The sequence below is a fragment of the Hypomesus nipponensis genome, chromosome 12 (assembly GCF_054491055.1).
Source record: "Hypomesus nipponensis isolate SF chromosome 12, ASM5449105v1, whole genome shotgun sequence".
Classification (NCBI taxonomy): Eukaryota; Metazoa; Chordata; class Actinopteri; order Osmeriformes; family Osmeridae; genus Hypomesus; species Hypomesus nipponensis.
The window spans coordinates 14,735,193-14,757,824 of NC_140372.1; the positions used below are offsets into that span (position 1 = coordinate 14,735,193).

At 39.6% G+C, this 22,632-nt stretch overlaps 3 protein-coding genes across 3 annotated transcripts; 1 reads left to right on the top strand and 2 right to left on the bottom strand.

The window, feature by feature from the left end:
• Positions 1 to 1,165: 1,165 nt before the first annotated feature.
• On the bottom strand, positions 1,166 to 2,337 carry il17a/f2 (interleukin 17a/f2). Its single transcript, XM_084668287.1, has 3 exons — positions 2,256 to 2,337; positions 1,793 to 1,980; positions 1,166 to 1,523 (listed from the first exon to the last, which is right to left on the bottom strand). Exons 1-3 carry the CDS (start codon positions 2,289 to 2,291, stop codon positions 1,298 to 1,300), a joined length of 450 nt encoding a protein of 149 aa, XP_084524413.1. The 5' UTR covers positions 2,292 to 2,337; the 3' UTR covers positions 1,166 to 1,297.
• A 4,311-nt stretch (positions 2,338 to 6,648) lies between these two features.
• On the top strand, positions 6,649 to 8,340 carry il17a/f1 (interleukin 17a/f1). The gene is made up of 3 exons (XM_084668171.1): positions 6,649 to 7,132; positions 7,513 to 7,676; positions 7,850 to 8,340. Exons 1-3 carry the CDS (start codon positions 7,100 to 7,102, stop codon positions 8,091 to 8,093), a joined length of 441 nt encoding a protein of 146 aa, XP_084524297.1. The 5' UTR covers positions 6,649 to 7,099; the 3' UTR covers positions 8,094 to 8,340.
• Positions 8,341 to 9,671: 1,331 nt separating this feature from the next.
• On the bottom strand, positions 9,672 to 11,216 carry stmn4l (stathmin-like 4, like). The gene is made up of 5 exons (XM_084668617.1): positions 11,128 to 11,216; positions 10,927 to 11,010; positions 10,404 to 10,609; positions 9,891 to 10,082; positions 9,672 to 9,722 (listed from the first exon to the last, which is right to left on the bottom strand). Exons 1-5 carry the CDS (start codon positions 11,138 to 11,140, stop codon positions 9,672 to 9,674), a joined length of 546 nt encoding a protein of 181 aa, XP_084524743.1. The 5' UTR covers positions 11,141 to 11,216.
• Positions 11,217 to 22,632: the final 11,416 nt, after the last annotated feature.

The following is a 22,632-nucleotide window of genomic DNA, read 5'->3' on the forward strand; positions in this document are numbered from 1 at the left end:
CCCTATAATTCTAATTAACTTCTTAAATGTTCAATTGTTGTTGTGTTATTGCACTCGTAAAAGCGTTTCGTTAATGCATTTCTAGTTACTATTGCACATTACAACAGCCATATTTCAATTTTATAGTATTTTGAATAAGACGGACATTTGTTTATTAAACTGCATTTGTTTATTGCATACGCCAAACCCACCAAATCAAATTATTTCGTGTAACGTATACTTGAAAATATACCAGATTCAGATATTTTTTCGGCACTTAAACTTGTATGGTTCACTAACAAATATCCCGGTTCTAGCGTAAGTGGTGTAAAAAGAGAACCAAAACGATCTTATTTTCCATCGTAAGTAACTTTCAGCATTAGTCTAATATAGTTTTCATGGTCGGCCTACATGTGTCTCTCAGGTCATAGGCCTAGCTCGATAGGCGGCATTATAAAGTCGCAGCATGCACGCACACACATCGTCGATTACCTAGTGTTCTGCGATGCTGCCACACACCACCATCCCCTTCTTCCCCATGTTGTCTGTCTGTTCTCCCCGTGGGGGATTTAGTTTGTTGCCCCCATGTCATGCATGCTGCAGTGAAGGCAGGGAGTGCTTCCCCATGTACATCCATTCCGCCAATGTTAAACCATTTGTCATGTGTATGAATAAATGGTGAAATCAATCATGTGAGTGTTTTGACTGAACCAGTGTTAGTGACCATTTTCAGTGGACAAAATTGACAACAACCCAATCTCCGATTCCTCTCCCACCACCAGAATGCAAACTGGGGTCTTCTGGCAGTAACAGGCGTAATTACACCTTCTGTAAATAATGTATATAAATCAACTACACCACCCAAAAACTGTCTCATCAATGGCGCAGGTGGACAGGATTTATACTGAGGAGTGACTATAACCAATCCAACTTGGGTACACCTGCAGACAGGGCAATGTGACAACAGTCAAGTTACAGTAATACCTATCAGTGGTGAAGTCACAACTGGGGGAAGCTCTCCAGGATTGCTAGACAACTGTTTTCACCTGCTTTATTTTCAGTACCTTTGATAGGGTCCACTGGAAACAAACAGGGTCAAGTCAGGGTCGAGTCAGGGTTGTCTAGACTCAGCTCTGGTTTTAAATCAAATACAATAAAGATATCTCACAAGATTCAAATTCTGCAAACTTTATTGTCCATCTAATTTCCATGAGACAGTGAACTATCATGGTATTAATAAAATGATTAAAAATATATCATGACATATAATAAATAAACAATAACAATAAAAAACAAGTTCTATTGATTATTTGTCCGCTCAGTTTGTCTGTGCCAACACACAAGTGCATCCCACAGACACTGATAGGTAGGATGTGCTGTAGCTCTTGTTGTTTCCTGTTGGCTGCAGTACTAGCACCTGCTGCACGATGGGTGCACTGTTGTAACTGGCATGACCGAGAGAGATGGATGCATGACTGCAAGTAGTGGTACTGCACTCTGCCTCCCAGATTGTGGAAGGGATACGCCCCTTAACAGTGTTGGATCTTGGAGAAGAGATAAGGGGAGGAGGAAAAGAGGAGAGGTGGAGGCAGAGGAGAGATGAGACAGTGATGGGTAGCAAGTAGTGAGAGGAAGATAAGAAAGTATAATAGGGTGAGTGGGGTTATATTTAAATTGAGAAAAAAAAGGAAATTAATACATACATTAATACTGGGATTAAAAAGACTGCTATTTTACTCTCAATTGATACGTTTTGATCAGGAAGTTCATCAACAAGTAAAAAAAACTTTTGAACAGGTGTCAGGGAGCTCACTTCCAAGTCCAAGGAGAGAGGGAGTGTGTATGGATGTTTCCGTTCCCCTCTGCGTCCTCGTACGAAGCCTGTTCATAGTTTGAAGGGATGATTAGAGTGGCATCGTATCTGTCTTTTTGTTGCTCCCAGTCTTTCTCCCGATTGATGGCCTCCACTCTCAGAGCTAGAAAAATACAGCAGCACACGGCCTGATGGAAAACAAACAGATACACATCCATTTTAAATAGAAATAGATTACATTACCATTACAATATTTGAATAGACACCACACTGTGTAACGTAAAAGTATGATTAAGCTTGATTAGACAGGCTATGAGAAGATGACTGTTTATTTACTTCCATTAAAAAAAGACAAATCCAATTATCAAAATAAGAAGTGTACCCTTCCATTTCTAACCATTTCCAATTAAAACACTTGATCAAACCTCAACTTCAAAAGGAATCCATTCAGTATTTATCTTACCAGGAATTTTGAGGCCTTGCTTTGGAGCATCATCATCTCTACTGCTCACTTTCTTTCTTTCTTTCTTTCTGTCTCTCTTGATTTATCTCAGGCTCTTCAGTACTTCACACCTTCTCTACTCTGGTATTTATCTGGTGTATCAGGTGGTATGACAGAGACACATGATATTGGTTTGAATCTGATAAGAGGAGGCATCACTGATGGTGGGAAATGAAGATTTTTTTTTTACAATACAGAAGAGATTGGGTGCCTGCAAGATCTAATCTACCAAGATGCTAAACAGGTGACCTTATAAAGGTGTGTCTGTTTCTTTCCATGAATTAAAACACAATTCCAATGGCACCCCTTTGACTCCCACTCTCTAATAACACGAGTAAAGACAAGGTGAGTCTGAATGGGCCGAAACCAGTTCTAAAACATGTTTAGTTAGTTTTATACTTTCAGTGATGTTAGAAATGCAACAGCCTTGCTTGTGTGCTAAACAGGTCTTTTGAGTGAACTACAACAACACAAGAATTACATGTGTCACATACAATTTTACGAATTCGGATTTAAAGACAATCTCATATTATAGGGGGAGGAGTTTGACGAAAGGTGAATGTTAAATGCTTTGCATAGTAAATTAAATTGTAACCAAAAATAGAGCCTGGCATTTAATTCATTTTCAAAGGGAAGTGAAAAAATGCTGCATGCGTCATTCATTTCATGTTTTAAACTTATCATTAGCCACTAGTTATGTAACAGGGAGGCAGGTTGATGGGCTTAGAGAGGCAGGGGCGGATCTAAAAATGTTCACCCAAAGTAGGGGAGTATGGTACTCCCTATGGTAAATGATTAGGCTAGAACATTGTAGTTTAAATTAAACAGTAACATTAATATTATTTATGATCTGTAATGTACAAACGATATATTTCCATGGGAAGATTGGGGTGGCAGTATTTTTTATTGGGGTGGCAGCTGCCACCCCTTGCCACCCCTTAGATCCGCCACTGTAGCGGATCAGTCCCCAAAAAAGGATGAACTTTCCCCCTCCAAATACACTAAACTAGAAATCTGTATTGCATTTGATCAAGTTTACCAGGTAGTCTAGTCATTGTTAGAGTTAGTCGACTGCCTTGGACTGGTGAACCACAGGACATCAGACTGAAACAATCTCTCAATCTTCCCTGCATCACCACAAAACGAAACGTCCTCGATAGATCCTTTGACAGATACGCCTCTCCCATCAAATGTGCTTGTTCTTGTCAGCACTTGCCTCCACAGTAGCAACTCAAAGACTGAAGTCATCCTGGCCGCTGTCCTAATTCACTCAGAGTTGCAGTTGCCTCCCACACATGGGGTCCTGAAACTATTCACCACTCCTGAAATTAGTCAAATAGATCTGTCTAGTTTGTCAGATAGATTTGAAATTTGTGAGGGTTAAAATATTAAATTTTTGGGGATCTGGCAAAAACAATTATTTTACTCAACTGGGAGTACATCTTACAATGATGAAGCCCATCTGAGGACATAAAATGGTTACGGTGTGTATTGTGCAACTGTGCAAATGCTGACCTGGTCCAATACAGATAATAGTTGATTTAATAACTCAATGTGATGTTATGGTCCCAAAAGTGAGAACTTGTGAGATCAGATGAGATGAGACACAAATGTATTTATATTTTTTTCAGTTTACCTTTAAGTATTTTACTTAAAGGTCAACTGAAAAATTGTTCTTGAATGCCAGTCAATGTGAAATTAAATTAACTATAGTTACTAATTACTTATTGGCTACACCACAATCAATGAATTAGCAATTAAATACTTCTCACAGGCACAAGAGTGTCTCTCTTTTCATCTGTTGGGCTCACTGTAAACTGAGTGAACTCCTGTTTACCCTCTTTTGGACCCACCTTTCTGTGGTGATGTCACCTCCTGTCGCTGTGGTTTTTCAGAGAGCTCTGTGGTGTGGTGAAGCGTGAGAGTGTCAGGGTGCAGCTCTACAGAGTTTCTGACGTTCGCTCCACCTCGCTCAGTGAGGCTTGCCGCTTACACGGTCGGGAAAGATGATCAGCATTTTTCTGACCTCTTTTCATCTGGAGAGAGGAAGGATGTTGCACGCATGCATTGAAATCAAATAAAATGTGCTGGAAATGAATATATTTGTAATATGTTTGTCATTATTATTATTATTATTGTTGTAATTATAATGAGAATAATAATAATATGTCAACAATAATAAGACCAATACAATAGCAGTTATAATAATAATCTTAGTAACAAGTAAGAAATTCAACAAAAGAAAATGTCTGACTTCACAATCCTCTTTGTTAAATCTCATCCAGTTTAAACCTGTTAACCTGTTAGGGTTGAATCTCCCACACTGTGCAAATACATTAAAAGTGAATGTGTAATAAAACTTACAGTACAGAATATTTATAACTAACCACATAGGACATCAAGCATATTACTATAACAACGGCTTCTTAAGCTCTGCTGGGGTTTGGGTTGGTGGAGAAGGAAGAACAAATGAAAGAAGTAGGGGAGGAAGAGGAGAAGAAGCCACAATAAGATCTACCTCATACATTCCTGGATGTCTGGAGAGTAGAAACTCCCTAGTGGGTTATAGGTTAAACCCCAAGGTGCATCCAGTTATGAAGATATGAGTAATTTGGTTTATTTCTGTTGCTCCACATAGTGTGTCATGCAAGGAGAACAAAAGAAGAGAAACAGGAAGAGAGAAAGTCCTAGAAAGTTGTATTGATCAAAGACATTATTCTTACCACGGAGTAACCCACCTCCACAATGTGTCATATCTCTGTCAATCATGATGACTGGTGAAATTAGAATTGCTGATGCTTGCAAATAATACATTTCAGAGTGATTCAATCCTAATCCCAATCCAAATCCTAACAGATAGTTTTTTGATTATTTTGTTTGTTTCATCTGCAAGTGCATGCTGCTGATAATAAGAGTGTATTTTAGCAGAGAAATAGGATATGTTTGTAATACGAGGTAATAGATCAAAAACATAATTTTTGCTTTGTATACATGACTTTAAGTGTAATTATTACATCCCTACCACATCCCTACATAATAGATACATAGTAGGTATGCTGTTCCTGTGTGTTTGTAATTCTGTAATGTCAATGTCTACCTACGTAGGTAAATGCTCCTATATAAAATTGATTTATTCAAGAATCCCCCTGTGCCATTGTGTGTTTTGATATCAAGAACACAATTTTCAATGCTAAATATGATCCTGTTAAAGATCCTCAAATTCGGTCTCATCATCTGCTGGAAACTAATTGTTGTGAAAGTTAATGTTGCAAAGATGGAAAGTCATAGCGGGGGTGGCACACCAGTATCAAAACAGGTCACAAATTCCGGGTGTAATGAATCAGCTCAGTGAACCCTACCTTAATAACCTCTCGAGATGCAACATTTTTTATGTTTACATTTTACATAAAAATTGTGTTTGGATCAAATAAACGAATTTTGAAAAAGTTATAGTCATACACTCATAACTAATTAATTAACCAAGATCACATGACTATTTCATCAAGTTAGTTTGACATTATGAGAAAGCCCAAAATGTCCTCTTATTTTTAAGATGAAAGACCCAAAACGTTTGTACTATGTAAAGTTGTTTTTACATAAAAACTCTCTCTCTCTCTCTCTCTCTCTCTCTGTATATATATATATATATATATATATATATATATATATAGAGAGAGAGAGAGAGAGAGATAGATATAGATATAGATATATACACACATATACTACTGATGTATTGTACAGTTGCTCATAAGAGTCTGGAAGCCTAACCCCTCCACTAGTCAAGTCGCCCCAGTAGTATCCCTTAATCCCAGTTAATAAACAATACTGGAGCTAAACCATGCTGGTATTAGACCAAGGTCCGTTACAGAGGTATATGACGAGCTATATGAAGTATTCTTATTAGAATAGAAATATGATTTACACATTTAGGGACTTAATCATTGGTTACATTGCAGTGGGAGAGAGAAGTGCATCCAAGTATTTGACAATTGTAAAAATACAGTTATGGTTGAAATGAAGCTGAAAGGTGTGATCATGACCTGATCAGAGCATCCCTCCAGCAATCACATTTGTTGAATTCTAACTAAAGAATCAGACAATTTTGCCCAGTGTACAATAGATAACGATTGTTTTTAGAGAGAGAATAGAGTAGTAAAAAATGTGTTAAAGCAACGCAATTAGTAATAGAAAAAAGAATGAACTGAGGTTTTGTCACTTTAGAGGGGGATCAACCAAGCTCCAAGAAGCCCAGTTTCTACCCGGATTTATTAGCCACATCCAGAGTCTCCTGCTTGGATCACTCACTCTCATTCGCATACTTAATTTCTCCATTCTTTCAAGTAAAACTAAAAAACACATCCAGTTAGTTTTGTTTTCTTTGAACTTCTACAATTGTTTTTCAGTCGGTCTAGAATCTTAGGATCATGCCATGCCAGGCATCCCAGTTCTACACTCAATACAGTTAGAGGTGGAGATGTTTCAATAGAGTTAATCTTTCTCTCATCTGTGTCATTAGTCATCTCATTGTAGTTTGCTTGTAATAAGAGGATGAAAGAGTTAAAAAAAGGCTGCCAGGATGCTGCATCAGAGGAAATTAGTGATGTGTACAAACACATACACACTTACACAGACATACACAATCGTACAGACACACGCACACACACTTACACACCCACACACACACCAAAGTATAAATCTGTCAGAGCGTCACATCAGTGTCAGTAGAGCTCATCTAGCCAAGATAGAAGACCACAACATCAACCTACAGTCACCCATCATCTGTTGGACAGACTAAGTTATACACCATGTACTTAGCTTCCAACCTCTACACTGTAATGGTGAGTGCTTACTTATATTGTTTTGTATTGTGCGACTTGCGAGTGTGTGATGAGCTCTTAGGTTTATACCGTTTATAACATCCATACTGGAGATTGTAACAATGCTTGTAGAGGAAGTACATTTCTACCTTCACAGCAGTACCAAGATCTACTGTCTATTAAACAGTCAGTACACAAAAGTAATTGAAGTACATTGGATTTCCAGATTTCCTCACCCAAAAATCTAGCCTGGTCAATAGTAAATTATCCAGGTGTGCTGTCTACTTGTCCTGATGACTATTTTCAGAAGTGTCCCTTCAGTGTCTGGGACACCAACCTTCATTGTAAATGTGAGTGTCTTCTGATGTTCAGAAAAGCAACCTTTGTCTCGTCTCCCCCAGGTGTTGTGTGGGTTGGTAATGACGATGTTTGGGGCCAAGGCTGCCCCCCATGCTCCCCCACTGGGGGACAAGACAGTGACGTTGGTTCTGGATTCCAAGATCATTCTTCCTAGTCATCCTGTCAGACCCCTCCATGACCACTCAACCTCCCCATGGACTTACAAGTAGGAGCACACGCACACTCGCACACACGCACACACACACATAAAAAACACGAATACTTTCAAGTTTTCCCCACCCCTCTCTTTTTCTCTTCCGTCTCTATTTCTGTTTCTATATCCCTCTCCACGTATACCCCCTCTATCTCTCTCTCTCTTCCACTTCCACAACCCTTCAGCACTACCCATTACAAGGATCTCTATCCACCCACTATCCATCAAGCTCATTGTTCACTCAACGGCTGTCTGGACAAGGAGGGACGTGAGAACCTCACCTTTGAGTCCAAACCCATTCTGCACCAGATCCTGGTCCTACGCAGGGTATTGGGGACCATCGGAGGCAACTACCGCTACCGCCTGGAGACCATGGTGATCCCTGTGGGTTGTACTTGCATCAATCCAAGCATCAAGGTCCAACAGTAGGCTGAAAACGAATACACCCTGACTCTGCTGGTTATATATGGAATTAATTTTAGGTTAATTTATTCTAATGTTGGAATTTTTCTGGGGCTTCACAGATCAACTGTGGACCAGAATACAGGTATTCTGAACTGAAGTAAAATAGGTAGTATAATGACAAAATTATTTAATATTAAGAATGCATCTACAACCTTTAGGAGCGTTCCATGGTTTTTAATTTACTTTGTGAACTGTCATAAACACCCTGTATTTATGGGTTATTTTTGTTAATTTATTTGTATTCATTATTTGTACAAAGTACAGATGAACTTGAACAAATGAAATCTTTACTTTCTAACCCAAAACAATAATGTAATGCGTCTAATAACTGTTTGTATTTATTGATGGGCTATTTAAGTTGTATTCATATTTCAATTAAGTATTTATTAAATAAAGACTTTCATTTCAATGCAAATATTTTTATTTTACTTTTGGCATCTAAAATATAGTACAATTTGTATATATTTACACACAGACACCCTGTCCATAACATTTCAGGGGACAGGAATCCAGTTCAGAAATCTAACTTAAAATGAAAGATATATTAAAACCTAGCCTGCAGGTATTAGCTCAAAGCACATTGTTTCATATTAGTATGCCCGCACACACACACACACACACACACAAGCTAACATAAGGACACACGCACACAGTTACACACACACACACACACACACACATTCATTGGCACTGTTGGCACATCAGCAAAGCAGATAGATTTCTGAGTGGCCCTTTAGTGAAGATGAAGGTGTCAATCAGAACCTTTACACTTTACCCAGTCTTTAGAATGCCTTGAAATGTATCCAGTAGGTCTTTAGAATGTATTTGAAGGTCTTTGTGGAATTGGTGTGATCCTAGATGCAGGCACTAGGAACAATTCCTAAAGACGAAAGTATCGCACCCCCATCTCCAGCTGTTGTCTCTTTTTTCTCTTTGTGAGAGCTGCTGTGATGAGAAGAAAGTCATCCTTCTCTCTAACCCTGGTCTATCCTGGCTTTCCAAAAACCACAGGGCCTTCCCGCGGTCACGGTAACCACGGTAACAACTCATGAGAGGCTTCCGTAAATTGGTTTTCATGGAACGTTCAGCTTGTGTTGTGATCAGGCCATCAGGAAACCTAGGACACAGAGAGATATAAACTGTTACAGGCCCTCATGTTAACATATCAAACTGATGAACAGATTTTTCTCAGGAAGTGGGGATAACAGGAAATGACAAACCAAATCAAAATCTGAATCAATTTTGTTGCCAAGTACGTTTTTACATAGGAAGAGCTACTAAGCTTTGGTAGACATGATGTGTTTAAGGTCTTCCAGGTGAACTATATGTATCTGATCTTTCTATTGTATTAAAACGTATTCACTTATGCAAAACTAGACTCTATTCTTGATTTACAGTAGTAAATAGTAGTATAGTACATTCTGAAGCAGACACTTAACTGTGACTTAACATCACTTTTTATCACAAAGGAAACAATTATTTCTCTGAAGGGCTCCATAGGTTTTCCTTTCATCCCTTTTTCTCTCCTCGCTTCAACTCCTTTTACCCACTCCTCTCCTTCTTGTTTGCCCTCACCTCCACTGAGTGCTTGTCCTGAAAGAGAAAAACACAAGGAAATACTTGTTAATTCTGTGTTCCATATCTGGCAATCTGTAAGCAGAGTAAGGTAAAGTAGATTTGGCTTTCAAAAGAAGAGACCAAATCAAAGCTAAATGAAAAGCAAAAACAAGTGACATGTGGGAGAGAGGTTTCTATAGTTACCTTGTCCTGCAGGCACCCCAGCATGGCAGAGATGTGTGCCTGCCGTCTCTCCTTGTTGGCCTCCATGCGTTGCTCTAGACGCTCCTTAGCCAGGCGGACAAAGTTGTTGTGTTCCTCCACAGCGTTCTGGGCCACCTCGCACTCATGTTCACGCTTCTCAGCCAGGTGCTTCAAAAACTCTGCCTCCTGACACTATAGTGGGGTGACAGAGAGAGGAGGAGAGTGGGGAAGGAAAGAGATAGAAGGGAGACAGAGAGGCAAGGGGAGGAAGAGAGTGGAGGGAGGATAGAGAGGAGGGGCACGAGTTTATGGTTCATGTTGTTCATGAATGGTTACAGTAAAGGGGCATTTCAAACCTTCTCTTCCTTCGATCCTGTCCTCTCACATCTCCTCCTCTATCCTCTTCTCCTCTCCTCTTCACAACATTTCTCCCCTTATGTCTGTCCCGTTCTCTCACATCTCCTTGAGTATCCTCCTCCCATCACCTCACCTCTCCCCTTCTCCTCTCCTCACCTTTCTCCTTTCCTCTGCTGCATCCAGTTTCCTCTGGATGTCTTCAGGAGAAGGTTCCCTGCGTGGGGGTGTGGTAGCACGGAGCTCTGGCCCTCCGTCAAAGGATGGAGGCTTTAGGATGACCTCGAAGGCCTGGCCAGACGTACGCTTGTTCAGCTCAATCACCTCCATGTCCCTGATGATGCACAGGTTCAGATCCACCACACCTGCAGGGGGCAATGGAGAGAAAGAGAAAGAAATAGAGAACAAGAGATAGTAAAAGAGAGCGAGAGAGAGAAAAGAGTGGAACAGTGAGAGAGAGAAAAATAAGAGCATGGCAAAGAGAAGAAAATAATGTATGTAGAAGACTTCTTAATTGATTCATCAAGTCATATTGAACGTAACACATTAAATGGCCAACCTGCTTATTGATCATTCAATAAATACAAAAGAAAATAAAAAAAATCTGTGATTAATGAGGTTAATGAAAGGATGGATTTTAATGTTATATGTACAAGGTCAGTGAAATCAAAAGACAGCTCACCTGTCTTGTTTGGGGTCTTTTCTTTGGGTGCAGGTAATATGCAGGAGCAGAAGAGAGACATCAGAGGGAGCTCTCGCATCTTGGCTGAAGAGAAGAGGCCAGTCAGCACTGAATAATACATAGTACCTTGCTACATTGTCTTTCAGACCCCAACACCCACCCCCCTCTCTATCTCTTTCAAAAACACATTCACAGATTTACCTGCTAGAGTCATTGTGTTTCTGCTAACTGGCTTCCAAAGACCTGAAGAAGTCAAATTGTTCTCTCTCTAAGGGAACACAGAAAAAGTGATTGTTGAATTAATCCATTTCATCCATTCATCCATCTACCAGTCGCCAGATTATGTTGCCATCCAAACATAAATTACATTTGTTCTCCACTGCCAAAATGTGTGCAATTCATCAAAGCTTTGATGTCAAATGTTGAAGACATAGTAATCTTGGACAATATTAGAAAAATGCTTGCTATTTCAACACTGTACTGTCTTCCGCAGTTCACATAAACACATTCATATGAAGTGTCAGGCCAGACTCCAGATTCCAGGCCATTGTGGGCCCATCAGTGGTTTTAGCTTTTATGGTTCCTGGGCAAACCCCTACCACCGCCCCCCCTCCCCCCTCCCCCCTCCCCCCCAATCCCTAACCACCATTCTGCACTAATTGTAATTTTAACACAAATAAATAATTTTAACATTAAATACTATTTGATCCCCCAACACTGTTGATCAGGAGTCAATACTAAACCAATTTATCCTGGTGGTGGGCAGACTGGTTTGATATTATTGTTAATGATTTTGCACAAACCCCCCCAAAAATGTTACAATATGTCTGTAAAACTGTGGGCCTATATTCACAGTATGATGAATGAATTGTTGCTTATTTGGTAGCATTTTCTAATTTATCAGATTTTACTAATTGCATGACTGTACAACGTTAGAGGTGCTCTGTTTGATAGATTCCCCCATTCCCTCAGCCTACATATCCTCGCCCCCCTCCCCATCTCGTACTTCTGAGTTGGAGACCTGCAGGCAGCCTGCCTAGTTTCCAAACTAGATTTAGGGCGCCCGCAACGACCAGGTGAATTGAACCACAGTCCAACACGGTGACATAATATCATTGACGTGACGTGCAAATGAGCAATAGAAAAACTGATGTGCCATCTTCACCATTCTCCCCCAAAAGATCTGCGGTCGGCTTGTGCCACCCACGGCAAAATATGGCACCCTGTGCCAAAATCCGCCACCGGGGCCCACACACTATACATAAAACACTTGTCCTTACTACACAGAATGTCTGCACTCACAAAGAGAGTAAGAGGGGTGAGAAAGACAATGTATGGAGGGAAGGAAATTAAACAAGACCAAAAGGTGGAGAAGAGAGGCTAACAAAAATCATACTCATAAGAGTTAATTTGCCTTGTTTTATTGTCTTCTGTTTTGACTAAAAAATACAGCCATGTTAACACAACAATGTGTCTTCCTTCCTCTACTGCATCTATCACAGGCTCTCTCTCTGTCACTTCCTTTATCTCTTGCCTTCTCACTTTTCTCTGCCTTTTTTATCTCTTTTTCCCTGTCTCTCTCTCTGTGCCCCCTCACACATTCACACAGAAGCCCACACACTCCCTCTGAAACTCAGACTCACATGGATATTATTTTCTTCTACCTCAGTTATGTGTGTCATGGCAGTGTGTGTGTCAGTGTGATGCATATTAATGATGTGTGCCTGTAGGGATGTGAATGTTAGTGCGTGTGTTGGTAATGAGTGGGTATTCATGTTCAGCAGAGAGAAAGGAAGCCAGCCTACACAGGAAGAGTAGGAGGCTGTATGGGGCTGGGCCAACCACACTATTATTACTATATTAACACGCTTCAACACACCCACACACACAACTTTAATCAATGCATCCTACAGATTCAACTAATTCCTGCTAGTATTATTTAGGGTCATTTACGAAGTAACCCAGTGCAGTAACTGCATAAAAGAATCTGATAAAACATTGTTTATTTCTGACCACATAACTTTACCCATACCCCTGCCATTTCGCAATGCAATGAAACAAATTAACAACATAATGATATCCAAAAACAACAGCCCACCAGAATGGTTTGATAAACTCTAATCCAAGAACATTTTTTAGACAATTTTCTCATCATCATAACAATTCATTTATTAACTCTATTTTGAACACCATCTGTACCAACAATGTATATTTGTATAATGACTTGAAGAAGAGCACAGCTCTTTAATGACAAGACACAAACAGCGGAACACCATTAAGCTCTCTGCCTGCAAAGCCGATGATGTCATCAATTGTGTTGCTCTGTAGCAGTGAGGATCTCCATACACAAATCTCACATACTTTAATTCCATTACAAACTACCTCAGTCCTGGTATTCAGTATTAAATACAATCTACAAAATGTCTCTGCACAATAAACACTAAAGTAATTTGTTGTCTGTCTATGAAATTTCAAAACAAAACATTTTAATGTATCCGAGAATTTAACCTCTGGTTTTGCAGTACTTACCTTGGTATGTAAAAATGCTGATGATACTCTATATCCTGGCTTACTTTGTCCTCTCTTTTCCCTCTCTCTCTGTTCAGCTTCTGTTTGCTGTACCAGCTCACAGCATCAGCACCACAACCAGCCTGGCAGCATGACATCACCTACCAGAGTTCCTATTGGTGGGGCAAAACTGCTCCCTGATAGGCTGTAGAGCTGCTGGAAGAAAGAGGGAGAGTGGGAAATGGGGAAAGGGGGTTGGGGTGTGTGTGTTGGAAGTGGAGGGGGTGGGTGCGTGGGTGCGTGCAAAGAGTTAACCCTTTGTCTGCTGCTAACTATGAAATATGCTGCAGCCCAGTCTAACAGATACAGCAGGAGAGACGGTAGTACATGCAATCTGCATTAACACAAACAAAGCTTAAGGAAGATTCGTGAATTGTGGTTATTTCCTTCATCTTTACGGATGCACCCATGGTGGGTGTTCTGTGTTTTATCATTCTAATGTACAGTATTTCTTTGTTAGTGCATTTTTTCACTGTTTTGATCAAAATTCTTGCTGCAACATCCTGTTGCAACAAAAGAGATATTGTTCTTGTTTAATTGTACCTTGTAAAATAACAGTTATACAGGTTGATTGTACATCAACATATTGCTTAAAGCAATTAACTTTGGACATTATTGGACTTTAAGATTAATCTGGGCAAATAAAGACATGGAATATGAGGGAAATCTATCATTATATTTGCAGGTTTTTCTCGTTAATGAACAAACAAATAACAAACAACTGTATTGTGATTATTAATCAGGTTCGGTGTAGGATTCAATATATTCTTATTGTGCCATGACATTTTCTCTCACCTGCAAAAAATGTCAAATTGTTGTCCTATACAAAGATTGTAACCATGTTCATACTTCTGATATAAAGTTATTTGCGGACATCAAATACAAAAACTGTACTGGATAGAACTGGTTTGGACTGGATTGTTCAGTCAGGTCTAACATCGGTGAATGTCAGATCTAAAATTATCCAGTCATTGGGAACTATTACTCATCTTCTGTTCCAGGGATTATAAAACACTGGATGACTAGGCTGCATTCATGTCACCAGCACACACACACACACACAGTGACTGGGATTAGTTGTCAGCTGTCTAGAGCTGGAGGACTAGTTGGAGAGAATGAGGGGCTTCTAGGAGGGTTATCTATGGGAACAATTTGTTAGTCAGGTGGATGTGATAGTTGTTGGTGGTCATTTGATTTGTACCATTGAAACCGAGAAAAAAGATATTGTGTTGCTGCAATGGGGCAAGGATAGAGACATTTTCCACACTGCACCTTTAAAATGGAGATACCATAAGACTACATGTCCCATGGTGCACTGAGGTAGGAACAATTCCTGGAATAGAACATTGAGTGCTTTCTGATTCTCAGAGCACCATAGTGAGGCCTTAAAAGATGCACAGACAAATACACATAAAGAGAGAAAATAAGGAAATGGCAGACAATAAATATTTTGGGAAAAAGTCACCATACTAGAAATATAAAAGTAAAATCACAAGGATTTCGTAATTATGTCAAATATTGTCATTATGTCATAATGACTAATATTGTATGTATAGGGTGGGAAACAGCAAGGCAGCAGTTCAGTGTTTTGAATAAAATAAATGTATGATCAACACTGCTGGTGTGAGAGGAGAAGGGATAATCCTTTGATTGTCGGGTCAGTTTCAGATGCAATGTGTGACACCGGCACCAACACACACAAACACACTCATTTGACATTCTTCTCACCAGCCTAGATGATGTAATGCAGCTGAAGGCTAGTGGAGGTGGATTTGTGAAAAAAGAGAAAGGAAGCACAATGGACATGAAAGAAAGGGAAATTAAAGAGTGGGAGAAACAAAGAGGGGGAAAATGAATGGTTTGCAAGGACTGTAGCAGGAAGGGTAGGAAGAAGAGAGAGAGAGAGGTATCGCTGTGCTCTCATGCATTCAAAAGCAGCAGGGTGAAGGTAATCCCCCTTCATTGTAGATGCACAACTATCTAAGGACCTCATAAAGGTGGGTCTTGAGGGGCAAAGAGATGGGGTGAGGATGAAGGAAGAGGGGCACAGAAGGAGAGTGGAAGGCAAGGACAGCAGGAGAGGGTGGGACGTGTGCTTAAAAGGAAAGCCTTGACATCAAGAGCCCAAAGATTGTTATTTCTAACCAATCTCGTGAGCCGTCTTTTATAGGAATCAGATGGCTGAGCGGTTACGGAATCAGGCTAGTAATCAGAAGGTTGCCAATTCGATTTCCGACCATGCCAAATGATGTTGTGTCCTTGGGCAAGGCACTTCACCCTACTTGCCTCGGGGGAAATGTCCCTGTACATACTGTAAGTCTGGATAAGTGCATCTGCTAAATGACTAAATGTAAATGTACCCTGGGTTGTACTGGTGCATAGATCAAAAGAAATATAAAGATACACACACACACACAACCAAACACACTTGATGAAGCAGCACTTGCTGCAAGGTGACACAATACTGTGGATGTGTATTGCTGTGTGTGTGTAGGGAGGCACATCTGCACACAGATCTGCAGTGAAATGAGCTCACTCCTTCCATGCAGCTGGCAACGCCCCCCATACCTAATACAACAATACATTATTCATGAACCTCTAGCACTATCTCTGTGAAATAGCAAGTAATGCTTCCCCCTCTCATCTCTCTATTTACATATCTCTAAGCATGTCTTTAAGCTCCCATTTACTCAATTATTCTCCCCCCTCTCTCCAACTGTCATTTAAGGTTGCATGCATCTTAACTGAAACTCATGATTTCTAGGAACCTCTCAGTCTCAGACTGGTATGACCTAATTCACTGTGTAAAAAGTGACATAATTTAACCTCACTTCAAAGCCAATGAGAGACCAATGATGTCATCATAATGGGACATGCATTTAATGAGAGCATGAATCAATCCACTGTGTGAGGCTAGACTATTAGGCCACATGACCACTGTTTAAATAGCCAACACAATCCCCAGACAGGGAAATGTAGGTGTTTCAAAAACAGAGAGAGCAGCAAAAGATACCTACAGATAATCCAGTAATGAATAGAAAAAACAAATACAATAATAAAAACAATAAATGTTCACAAAACAAACATAGCTCTATAGGCCTACGTACAAACAAACAATTACATTTACGTTGACATAACCACATAACTAGATAACGACCCATTCATTTGTATCAGGTGTGTTGGAGCAGGGAAACATCTAAAACATGCAGGACAGGGGGTACCTGAGGACCAGGGTTGAGAACCACTGCCCTAAGTTATCCCCTTGACGTCTTTTTGTAGGGTTCCCTAAATGTTACAAGGACGTCACAGACAAATGTCCCCGGGATGTACATTTACACATCACTCTTATCCAGAGCGACTTACAGTGTCCGGACTCGACATACCCGTCACACAAGCAACAGTACAACAGAATAACCATTAACGTTATAATCTCCCTGCAATTATACATAAAACCGTAATGACTGAATTAACCAAGGAACAACCTTGCTACCCTTACGGAAAGAAAATATATTTACCAATATATGATTTGAAATACATTTTAATATATTGTTAATATATTATTTTCCACTACATTGACCAATATATTATATATGGAAATACATGGGACAATATATTGATGATAAATATATTACTAATATATTATAAACTATAATATATATTCATGTAATATATTGCAATATATTGCAGAATACAACAATGATTGCCGTTTTCCATATATTGCAATATATGGAACATGAATATATAATATATGTGGTTATATATCCCAAAATATATGCAATTATGTATTCATAAATAACCACCATAATCTATGCCGCTTTATATGGGAAAATGTATGGGTAATTTTTGTAAAGATATAGTGTCACATGTATGCTTCATATATGGTACAATATATTTTAAATATATGTAAAATTATATGGAAAGATATATTGTACAATGCATGTGTACATATATGAGAACATGCACATACAATGTACAGACATATATGGTGATTTTAACATTTAGTCATTTAGCAGACGATCTTATCCAGTGACTTAAAGTAAGTTACAGTAAGTACAGGGACATACCCCGAGGCAAGTAGGGTGAATTGCCTTGCCCAAGGACACAGCTTCATTTTTCTGATTAATAGCCTGATTCCCTAACCACTCAGCCATCTACAAGGTATTCTAATAAGGTTGTCAACGGCAGTATTTCAAACGGAATCCCGGGTCAAACAGTACCACCTGCTAAGTGAAAATTTGCCCCCAAAAACGTAAATACCAAAAGATTGACATTTATTTATATATGCCTGAATTAGAGCTGTTTGAGCTTGGACCAAATGTGACTATGATTGCCATACGTCAAAACATCTTCTTTTGTTATTTAGTAACTGAACACTGCAGAGTCTAGATCTTGGAATGGCTCAATTGGATGAGAGGTTGTGCTGGTAATTGAAGGGTTCCAGGTTCAACTCCAGACCTTGTCATTTTTCTTTTTTTTTTACAAAACAGTTTCTAGTTTTCTGGGTAATCCCGGTGTAACTATCTATTATGTCAATTTTAAAATATTTTGCCATTTGAAGAAGGAATTTGCCATTGCTGCTTGCAGCTATATTTTTTACATATAATTCAAATATATTCTACCATATATTAAACATACATGTGACACTATATATTTACATATATTACAAATACATTTTCCCATATAAATCGGAATACATTATGGTGGTATTTATAGCATATATTTTGGGATATATAAATACATATATTATATATTCATGTTGAATATGTTGCAACATATGGAAAACGGCAATCATTGCTGTATTCTGCAATATATTGCAATATATTACATGAATATATATTATAGTTTATAATATATTACTAATATATTTATCATCAATACATTATCCCATGTATTTCCGTACAATATAATTATTAAATCCCATATATGGACATATATTGCCTAATATATCACATCATATTTTCCAATATACTGCAATATATTTTCCTTTCGTAAGGGTAGATGCAAACTAGCCATGTTATCTAGTTGAGCTAGTTAATGAGAGGACCTGAAATTCCTGACGAGCGTTGAGAGCTAGCTGGACGCTAGGGAAACCATTGATCAGTAAATTATATGGTTTTGAGCTGCTACTAGTAATACATGTTACAATAAGGCTATGCAAATATATCTAGTGTCATTTTATTTGTTTAACATACCTTTAAACCTTCACAGGTTTACAGGGTCAGCTGTCAGGATCATCAAGGTCTGCAGCTTAACTAGCAAAACAACCGCGCCCATAGTGCATCAGTTAAGTTCTTGTATTTGTCCACGTGTTTAGTCCCGTAGTGCCGATTCAAATTGTAATCCTTCAGCACAGTGACCTGTTCTCTACAAACTAAGCACACAACTTTGCCTTAGAGTTCAGTAAACAAAGTCCTTGTCTTGTTACAAACTCTAAATTCTGTATCAACCTTTTGTTTTTTACCGTGAGTGGACCATTTTCGAGGGCACATAACTAAGGGTGCTTTCACACCAGGGGCCTATTCCATAAAGGCCGCTCAAAAAAGCTAGACTTAAAGTCCTAAACCAGACTTGAATAAGTTTAATTAGTCAAGCGGGGCTTAAGCGGTTCCATAAAGGCCAATTTTAGCTCACACAGTCCTACTAATTCAAGTCAGATTTACGTAGTCAAGCTAATTGCGCGTGCACCCTATTTTTTAACAGCCCGAGAGGTCAAACATGGATCATACAATCCACCACGGCAAATGCAATGCACACGGCCACATGACTTCTTCCAGAAAGAACGTCCCCTTTAAATCGTGTACAATGACAGCTCCCTCATCCACCGCTTCAATCAAAGTAAAATGACACGCCATGATTGACGTAGTGAAAGTAGACCTTTGTCTACCCTCTAAACTAATCTAAATGGACTTTTTTGACATGGTTTAAAATAAATAGCCTACTATTAATTAAAACATTATCCAGTAGCCTAGTGCTAACTTTTTAACATGGGTTTTGTGTCAGGGAAATGGGGGGCGGATTTAGGTTCGTTTTGCAATTGTAGGCTACTGTTAACAATTATATTGCTATGATAAATATACTCTGATAATTTAGATTGAGATGTAGGCCTATGCCTGATGCCTAAACATTTGAAATCACAAACTAACATCCATACATTTAACGGCTATGGTGCGTAGCCTATCAAAGCATTGTTCATGATTGTTTAATGCATTAGGCTAAATGTTGTAGCCTATGTAGGCTATTTACGTTGATTTTTTATCAATGTTGAACTGATGAGAATAAGAAAATGAGAATATACGTGGTAAATCATCGTCTTCCCGTTGGGTCAGTGTTACAGGGACGTCTGGTTAAGCACCAAGTCACGCTGAGCCTGACAGTTTGTCTGACCCTGACCAGACTAGTTTCGTAGCCTAAGTTGCCATAGTAACCGAGTTCGAACTACGTTGAGCTAGCTTTATGGAACCAAATGAACAAGAAATGTCCGACTAACTGACATAAGTCTGGCTTATTCGGTAAACTCGCTTTATGGAACAGGCCTTAGGGGCCTGTTCCATAAAGGCCGCTCAAAAAAGCTAGTCCTAAACCAGAATTGAATAAGTTTAATTAGTCAGCCTCTAAATCGGTTCCATAAAGGCCAATTTCATCTTACGCAGTCCTACTAATTAAAGTCAGATTTAAGTAATCAAGCTAATTGCGCGTGCACCCTATTCTTAAGCAGCCCGAGAGGTAAAACATGGATCATACAATCCACCATGGCAAAAACAATGCACACGGCCACGTGACTTCTTCCAGAAAGAACCTTCCCTTTAAATCGTGTACAATGACAGCTACCTCATCCACCGCTTAAATCAATGATTGACGTCGTGAACGATAGGCTACGTAGGAGGACCTTTTTAGACCTTTACTTCGTTGATTAAAAAACACCCTGTAAACTCAGCTAAATTGACTTTTTTGACATAGTTTAACATAAATAGCCTATTATTAATACATTATCCAGCAGCCTAACTTTTTAACATGTTTTTTGTGTCGGGGAAATGGAGGGTGGATTTAGGTTCATTTGCAATTGTAGGCTACTGTTCACAATTATATTGCTATGATAATTATTCTCTAATTTAGATTGAGATATAGCCTACGCCTTATGCCTGGACATTTGAAATCTCAAACTAACATCCATACATTTAACGGCTATCGTGTAGCCTATCAAAGCATTGTTCATAATTGTTTAATGCATTAGGCTAAATGTAGCTATGTAGGCTATTTAAGTTGATTTTCTATCAATGTTGAACATATTGAACCGATGAGAATAAGAAAATGAGAATATACGTGGTAAATCATCGTTTTCCTGTTAGGGTCAGTGTTACAGGAACGTCTGGTTAAGCACCAAGTCACGCTAAGCCTGACAGTTAGTCTGACCCTGACCAGACTAGTTTCGCAGCCTAAGTTGCCATAGTAACCGAGTTCGAACTACGTTGAGCTAGCTTAATGGAACCGAATGAACTAGAAATGAGTCCGACTAACTGACATAAGTCTGGCTTATTCGGTAAACTCGCTTTATGGAACAGGCCTCTGACATGTTTGGTCCGTTTCAAATTGGACCATGGTCCGTTTTCTCTGAAAGTACGGTTCACCTTTGGAGAGGTGAGAATGTAACCGACGTGAACTATGGCTGTCCAGTCTTAAAAACCCTTGCGTTGTGTCTTTTGTGAATAAATAATGAAGATACGAGACGTTGAATCTTTGCTGTTGATCTGTCCTCTTTATGGCACTGTTCAGAGGTAAAATAAAAACAGTCTGCGTCATACATGGTTTTTGCTCTCAGCTCTAGACAAAACAAGCAAAACACACTGTCAACGTTTGCTAGCAGTTAGAAAAGCAACCAATTAATAAATCGTATATCTAACTAAATATATATGTAGCCAGCTTAAATACCACAGAAAATATGGAGGATTATAGGGGCCAAAACTAAATAAATAAATATTATAACACAAAGCTTAAATAAATGACTAATTATATAATGTAATGCCTAATTGACAGACAAAATATATAAATTACTAATTAAGCGACACCAAATATATAAATGTTACATGTATTTACACAAATACATGTAACATTTATATATTTGGTGTCGCTCAGTTTCTTGGCCACCTGCTTAACCGTCTGGTTGGTACATGGGAATGCGTGGGCATTCGTAAAATGGTCCGTAACCACAAGGACATCCACGGATCGCTGTTTGTTGTCTTCCACCGACCAGAAATCCATACAGACCAGTTGCATTGGGGTCGATGTATTGATACATTCCAGGGGCGCACGAGCAGATGGCTCTGGAGACTTCCCAAGAACACATCTCTGACAGCACCTCACATACTCCTTGATATCTGCCTCCATATCTGACCAGAAGAACCGTTGTCTTGTGAGAATCAGTGTTTGAGCTTGGCCCTGATGACCGGCCAAGTCATGAATGCCTGACATCGCTCTGTCCCTCAGTGCCTGGGGTAGCACATACTGAGACCTCTTCAGTTTAGTAATTGGGTCCCTCATCACCCTATACAGGATGCTGTCTACAATCTCCAGCTTATCCCATTGCTTGAACAGCCTGAGAGCCGTCGAATCAGCACCATTCCTTTCCCTCCTCGACGGTCTCCTCTTCCGCAGAACAAAAGGCAACACTTTCCTGATGTAGGGATCCTGCTGTTGATCTTGCTGCAGCTCCTGAGAAGAGAACACCAGCAGAGTATCCTGACCTGCCGCCAACTGTTGGACATATTGGACCAAACTGACTGCTCTGGATTCAGCAGCTGACTCCCAACAACAATGGGTCTGGCAGAGAGCCCCAATCTCCTCAGAGGTATAAGAGTTCTTAAACGACAAGGTCGGCGTTGGGCTCAAGGGGCACTTAGATTGAGACTGACAGGTGAGCCGGAAGACATCCTGGACGGACTCATCCTCAGTCCGCTCTGCTTCATCAAGGAGACGATGGTACGGCTCCCCGAGCAATCTCTGACCCACTGGTTTGGCAAATAGGTCTCGGCTCAGTGTGTCAGCAACCACATTCTTGATCCCCGGTATGTGCTTGCGATCAAAGGTGTCGGATGCCAGCTTAGCAACCCAACGCTGATTACAACAATCCAACTCAGGGTGTCT

Excerpts from the sequence above, each read along its gene's own strand:
- il17a/f2 (XM_084668287.1), bottom strand. The coding sequence starts at position 2,291 with ATGATGATGCTCCAAAGCAAGGCCTCAAAATTCCTG. Across the intron at positions 1,981-2,255 it reads GCAAGGCCTCAAAATTCCTG|GCCGTGTGCTGCTGTATTTT; the intron begins GTAAGATAAATA and ends GTTTTCCATCAG. Across the intron at positions 1,524-1,792 it reads CTCTCTCCTTGGACTTGGAA|ATCCAACACTGTTAAGGGGC; the intron begins GTGAGCTCCCTG and ends CTCTTCTCCAAG.
- il17a/f1 (XM_084668171.1), top strand. The coding sequence starts at position 7,100 with ATGTACTTAGCTTCCAACCTCTACACTGTAATG. Across the intron at positions 7,133-7,512 it reads CCAACCTCTACACTGTAATG|GTGTTGTGTGGGTTGGTAAT; the intron begins GTGAGTGCTTAC and ends CGTCTCCCCCAG. Across the intron at positions 7,677-7,849 it reads ACCTCCCCATGGACTTACAA|CACTACCCATTACAAGGATC; the intron begins GTAGGAGCACAC and ends ACAACCCTTCAG.
- stmn4l (XM_084668617.1), bottom strand. Across the intron at positions 10,610-10,926 it reads AAAGACCCCAAACAAGACAG|GTGTGGTGGATCTGAACCTG; the intron begins GTGAGCTGTCTT and ends TGCCCCCTGCAG. Across the intron at positions 10,083-10,403 it reads CAGCAGAGGAAAGGAGAAAG|TGTCAGGAGGCAGAGTTTTT; the intron begins GTGAGGAGAGGA and ends ACCCCACTATAG.